The following is a 6948-nucleotide window of genomic DNA, read 5'->3' on the forward strand; positions in this document are numbered from 1 at the left end:
CTTCCGACAGGTGGCCACAGATGCCAACGCATGCGCAGAGTGCAGATTACGTCAGCAATTACGTCAGAGATCTTGTGACAAGATGATGTCACAAGATGTAATCGCACCGCCCCCAACCCTCACTTTGCGTTTGGTCTGAATGCACAGTGAGGCTCATCTGTGATGAAAAAGAGACCTTTGCACATAAAAGGATAAAACAAAAGCAGCACAAGGAAAGACTCACCCGCCAGGGAAACCCAACAGACCATCAAAGCGCATCTGCATCTGTGGGAAGTGTTAGAGGCTGTTATACACACTGATGTATCCACAGAGGCAGAGATGCTTAGACACAAACAGGCAGACACTCAACACTGAAATCAAGTAGTACAGTTGTAGTAGCAGCACATCATTTGTGCATGCAATGACTCAATCATTTCCATCTACTCTTACCAGAGACATCTCAATTACAGTTTGATTTAATTTACAGTGGTTTAGTGATACGCAAATTAATATTAGTCTTTTTCTAATTTTCTTTCCCATTTAATTTTTTTCTCCTTTTCTAACAGATTAAGGTATACACAGGAGGGTGCCCTGATCAAGCCCCTGAGGGTTTTTGTACCTCTATATCACATCTTCTGTTGTTTATGTATATTCATTTGTATTTTTTGCATACATGTAAACAAATAAAAATGAATAATCTTTTAAATACATGCATGTGCATACACACAATGCTCTTACTCACCAGTATGACATGTCTCATGGGAATTCTCCCAAACAGCTGAGTTTTCGTGTCAGAGTAGAGCATCACATGGCATGCATATCTGCAACCAGAGCACGCCAAGGCCTCTGCCCTCGACAGCTGTCCACTCGTCATCTACAAAAATACACAAAAAAGTGCAAAATTACAGTCACAGTTCAGAGCTTGCTAATCACTCTGCATTGCTGCCCCTTGTCATGTGCAGCCAATGTCACATCATCCAACTAGCACTTCCTGGTAACTATGCAGAACCAGGAAGTGTTAGATCTTTGTGACTTGTATCAAAAAAGCTTTAGCTCCATCTGCTGGTGTGGAGTATGCTGACAACTGGAGGAATCCCTGCCCTTTTATTGCAGGGATATTCAATTAGAATTCAAAGAGGTCCAGTTAGAGAAAATTTCCCGAAGCAAAGGTCCGGAACATCATAACGACTAACTTGCGTTATCATTCAGTGCCATAACGTATAGTTGTATCAACATATGTTTTTAGTCAAACACTGACAATATTTCAGCAATATTCAGTTTTCACATCAAACTGGAGGGATAATAATTAAAAAAACTACTTTAATAATAAATTCTACATTTAAGTAAACTAAAATAAAGTGCTTAATTTCAGGGAAAAAAATCATAAAAAGTCACATATTAACAAATGAACAGCTGTAATACCTCCTCTTCTCTTTCGTTCTCTCTTATATAGCTACCACTTCCTACTTTCGCTTATTCAGTGAGAAACGTGAGCTCTAGCTTGTCCTGCCAGCTAGGATTGGAGATCTATGAGATATTCTGGTTCTGAACCGCCCGTGGGAGGAATGTACATGTAAGAATCTGTACATTCTTGATTAAAAGCCATGTGAAATCTCTTTTCTCTTTCGCCTCCTCTCTCCATGTGTGTTTCCAAAACATCTCCGGTGTATTGCACTAGTGGACACGCAATGCCTGATGGAATGCACAGATTTGATTGGCTGAGCAGCCTCATGTGAGACGATTAGAGCACATGCGATTGGTCTGTGAGTTTCCTGGGCCATTAAATCAGTAAAGTAAATGCTAGAAAAGCTGCGCAGGTTAAAAAAAGAAACGCTCCGTCACAAGGTAGTAATTCACAATAATAAACTGGCTGCAGGTCGGCAGTCCGGAGAGGACGGCGGCTGGGTCCAGCCCGTCTATCAGTGACCTCTGTTTTATTGGCATGTCTGCAGCCTATTTAGTGAGACAGACAAGGGAGAGAGGCCCAATTCCAATGTACCCCCTAAGCCCTGAACCCTCACAGACTTTACTGACGTCACTTGGAAAGTGATTGAGTTTGAGGGCTCAAAATGCTGTAAACAGGAATGGGACAGCACTTTGCCACTTTATCACATTACCTAGACGACGCTGAAACACGTTGCACACTTTTTATTTTGTGTTTTTGCCTCATTTTTAAGAGACTCAGACTGCAGACTCTCACCCTACAGAGTGGAGGAGAGGTAAATGTCAATGTCAATTTGGCACTAATCATCAATACACTATTGTTGGTCAAAACAGCATCATTAAGCAAAAACTAAAATAAATAGTTGAATAAACGAAGTGTGAAAAAGTGGTTGCTTTCCTCTGACTTCATGTGTTCCATCTTAGGTTAAGAAAAATTCTAACAATGTTAACATCAGCGTTGGTGTCAATGCTTGTTTGTTTACTGTTTTTCTTCTTCTTCTCTTAAGACGTGGATTTGCCGTGATACTTCTCTTGCTTCCGGGCATCCCCCGGTAACCCCGTGTTTCACATCATACCGCTATGAACTGTGGGCAATTCCCTCAGCCAAAGTCTGCAGAAATGCGGACTTACGAAAAGGGTATATAAAGGGCTCAAAATGTCTGCGAGAGAGAACTTGACGATTTGACAGTGGGACTTCAGGGCGTGTTAAATTTATAAATTAGTGCTTCAGAAGTTCCACAACCGTAACGAGCTCAGTTATGGTTCAACGACAGATCGCCATGGGCTTTAATGTTGTAATCCTGAGGGACAGTCGAAAGAAACTGTGAACGTTTAGCCTCATTTGAAGTTCATTGACTAATGAGCGTAGGGTGTCGGACGCCTGCAGCTGTTTTTCATGTTGCTTTCTGTGGAAATTTAGTTATAACGTTACTATAGCTCAGTGGTTAGTTGTGGACAGTCCTTTATGCTCCGCACCGGTGTGTGTTGGTGTGTGTGTGTGTGCGTCGCTGTGGTATGTAAATTGACTTGATAGACATGCCTTGAAGGTAACGATATAGCTAACATTATGTGAGTTTTGTAGTGAAAAAGTAGCTGCCTGCTCTGCCAGCTGCCTGCTCCTATTGGCTGGATGTAGATGTTGAGTCGGCCGACTCCCCCAGATATTTTGCATGCTACGTATCTGACTGGTGTCTGTGATGTGCTAGTGGTGAGCGCAAAACGACTACTGATTTGGGCGGCTGTGGCTTAGGAGGTAGAGCGGATTGGCCGTTAATCGGAAGGTCAGCGGCTCAATCCCGGCTCCCCCAGGCTGCAAGTCGAAGTGTCCTTGGGCAAGATACTGAACCCTGAATTGCCCCTGGTGGCTGTTCTGCCAGTGTATGAGTGTGTGTGAAAGTTAAGTTTCTGTTTGAGCACTTAGGCTCAGTGTATAAATGTGTGTGAATGGTGAATGCAGTATAAAAACGCTTTGAGGCGCTATACAAGTATGGAGCATTACCCCCGATCACAGCCCGATGGTCTGAGCTTGGTGACTGGCAAATTGCGTAGTGAACTAGGCTTAAGACTCTGAGGTGATTATCAAAATGATCAAAAACACTATACAAACACGAACAATAAATGCTTTTAACAATCTGTACAGCTAACAAAAGTGAACAGTAATGTTAGGTAGAGTTCATAAAATGCATGTATGTCATGCCACTTTGTACAAAAATTAACATGAAATTAAGTAGAAAACAAGTAGTTTAGCGTATTGCAGCCCTGATTCAGTTATTACACAGAAACTACCAGGGTTTCCAGGTAACAGCATTAAACTTATATAGTAGGATGAATTCCAGCATTATAATATGCTAATTATCAATTAGCATGTTCATTTCTGGTAGTAGCCTATAATATTGTGACAACACTGACATTATTGACGTTATTACCCCATTAATGTCACCAAGACCCAGTTTGAGTTTAAACATTAGATGTACTTTAGCTCTCTTTTCACCCAGCTACTCATGTTATCTTACATGTTGAACAGAAGTTGCCTGCCTACTGCGTAGGCACATGAGCTGCTGAGTGGTTGGTATGTTTTGAGGCTCTCTCTCCCTTCTGCTCCCTTCAGTGTGAGTTGCCTCTGTCTGAGGAGAGCAGGATGATGGGCTGTCACGATATTAGGTCTGTGTTAAATTCCAGCTCCTTCTTACACATTTTGTCTGACCTTATAATTAGGCAGCAAATTTCTTCACCTCACTGCTGCTCCTGTTAATTTGCCGATAATGGTGGTGAAGGAGAGAGCAGTAGAAAGAGAAAGGAAGTGGTTAAAGTAGAGGGGCCCACCGATTAGAAAGTGGTTAAAGTAGAGAGGCCCACCAATTAGAAACAGGAATTGACCAGACTGCTGTCTGGACACAGGAAACAGGAGTCGGCTGGGTTGCAGACTGGACACAGGAAACAGGAGTTGACTCAATGGAGTAGGACTGCAGAAAGGCACAATGGCTTGACATCCACGTCTCCATCTGGGAGGCGTTACTGAAGGTGGGTCTAGCTGGTAACTAGTTGACAATGCCATCTCTCATTTCGTAACACAGTTAGACCAGAAGGTAAACAGAGATAAATGTCCCAGAGTTTCTACCTTGTTGTGGCTCCCCTGTCTTGGGGGGATAGGTGGGAGGACAGGCAGGTTGACAGGCAGGCAGAGAAGCAGACAGGAAGCTAGCAGCCGATGCTCTAGCAGGCCGGGAATCAGGCAGGTGGATGCTAGCTAGCTTGTAGCTTGCAGGCTAGTTGCTATTTGGCCGGTGGCTAGCTGTCTTGGTGCTGGGCTCCAAGGCAAGATCCAACAAAACGAAAGCCAGAGAGTTGGATGTCCATGAGTCTTCAACCAACTCAGGAGCTAGCTGAAGGTTATCAAGCCTGGAGATTGCCTCTGGAAAGTTGTAGGCTCCCTACCTAATCGACTGAGGTGCAGACTTGTTACCAGCAGGTCAAAGTGAAGGCTGGGGTTGCTAGCTAGCTGATGGCTAGCAAGCCTAGAAGCAGGTAGGTGGCTAGCAGTAGGGATGCTAGCTAACTGGTGACAAACTGGCCGGGAGCCAGGTTTGCTGATGTTAGCTAGCTGGTTTCTAACAGGCCAAGATGCAGACATGTAGCTAGCAGCCGTGATACTAGCTGACTGGTTGTAAGCAGGTTGGAGACTTGCAGACTGAGGTGATGGCAGATAGTTAGTGGTCAGGATGCTAGCCTCAGAGTGCCCTGGTAAATCTGAATGTGCTGCAAGTCTTTCTTCTGTTGTAGAATCCCAGCTAACTGCTCAACTATTGGTGGAAAGTTCAACTGCCTGGATTTAGAACGGATTGTCTTTTCCAATAGATTATAAACAAACGGTCTGCCTATGTCCTTGGAATTCTGGATGGTGGTGTGTAGCCTCTGGAGAATAGAGGACCACTCTCTAAGATCCTCTGATGATAACTCAATGTCCACTGGGTCCATATTTGGTCAGTTTGTACTAACGATATCTGTCTTAGTGCAAACCCAGGAAACAGGGATTTGGACCCACAATGTTGACCCAAAAGCTGAGGAAATCTAGTTCTTTGTATTTATTTAAGACAATGTGAACAAAAACTTACATCTAGGATTAGGAACAGTCCAGATGGTGGTAATAATAATCCAAACGAAAGCATAGATCCACAACAAATCCACATAAGCATCTGGCAGGAAAACACAGGAAACTGAAGGAGACGTTTGCCATGAAACGCAGTGAGACAAACTGACAAGCAAAGCCACACAGACTATAAAATACAGGGAGGGCAGGATGATGGAACACAGGTACAGGCACATTAGAGCAGGTGCAAACAATAAACCAAGGAACACAAAGACAGGAAACAAAGCTAACAACACACACTAGGAAGAACACTTTCAAAATAAAACAGAAAAACTCAAAACTACACCAAACACAGTCATTCTTAGTATTGTTGATTGTTGTTACCAAGTTAACTCACCTGCTAGAGCACATGCATTAAAGCCCCCCAAAATAATAATTCTTGCTATTGTTGACCAATTTTCTGAATATCCTTTACATTGCCCTGCCCAAATCACCCTTTGCCAAAGAAACCACTGAACTCATGCTGAACCATCTTTTTGCATGCATTACCTCCCCAGAGATGTTCACCAGGGGTCCCAATTCACCTCTCATTCCCGGAATGCAGCTTCCTGGGTACCACCATCACCTGGCTTCATTTGTCACTGTTGCCACACCTGGATGCAGGTCTGTTCCACTGTCCTCCACACCTCCAACAGCAGCCAGAGGAGTGCCAACTGACGCATTCCTGTTCCCCACTACTACGCCCCTCACCAGAAGATCTGACTTAATCTCTAAAGTTAGCACTCAGCCAGGCATAAATTTGTTTCCACAGACCACACTGTAGACAGTTTTTTCATGGGGAATGTTTCTTCGGTACTATTTAGTTCCAGTGAAAACTGTAGATATGGTGTTCAGTGGATGTGGATTGTCCAGAGTGTAACAAGGTTGAAAACTACTATACATTGCGATGGAAATGATGTTGAGCAAAAAGCACGTGATGTGTTAAAAACAAATACATTGTATTGTTATAACTGTGGTTAAAAAGCTATTTGTGTGGTGATGGCGCAGTGAATAAGATACATGCCTGTGGTGTGAGAGACCCCTGTTCGAATCCACTGTGAGACACCAATGTGTCCCTGAGCAAGACACTTAACCCTTAGTTGCTCCAGAGGTGTGCGTCCTCTGACATACAGTATATGGAAATTGTAAGACGCTTTGGATAAAAGCGTCAGCTAAATGAATAAATGTAATGTATGTATTTAATGAAAGACTGCAAAAAGGGTATAATGTAATAAATAAACTTTTGCAAGAGGTATATGAGCACGAGGTAAATATTGGTGTTGATTTGTTTTCTCCCAATAAGTTAATTTGCTTCCTATTATGATATAAATATCAAAATGAAAAAAAGTGCATGAATAAATCCAAAATTATAACCCCAACCCTTAAGAAAGGGGGCATCA

General features: G+C 43.0%; 1 protein-coding gene across 1 annotated transcript; it reads right to left on the reverse strand.

The window, feature by feature from the left end:
• Positions 1 to 223: 223 nt before the first annotated feature.
• LOC119881932 (U8 snoRNA-decapping enzyme-like) lies at positions 224 to 961 on the reverse strand (the record flags this gene model as incomplete). Its single annotated transcript, XM_038692006.1, is given in 2 exon segments — positions 224 to 264; positions 722 to 961. Coding segments are annotated over 2 exon segments (173 nt in total), but the record flags the coding sequence as incomplete, so codon positions are not given.
• Positions 962 to 6948: the final 5987 nt, after the last annotated feature.

This window comes from Micropterus salmoides, unplaced genomic scaffold, assembly GCF_014851395.1.
Source record: "Micropterus salmoides isolate LMB-PRFRI ecotype aquatic unplaced genomic scaffold, ASM1485139v1 Ms_hic_scaffold_281, whole genome shotgun sequence".
Classification (NCBI taxonomy): Eukaryota; Metazoa; Chordata; class Actinopteri; order Centrarchiformes; family Centrarchidae; genus Micropterus; species Micropterus salmoides.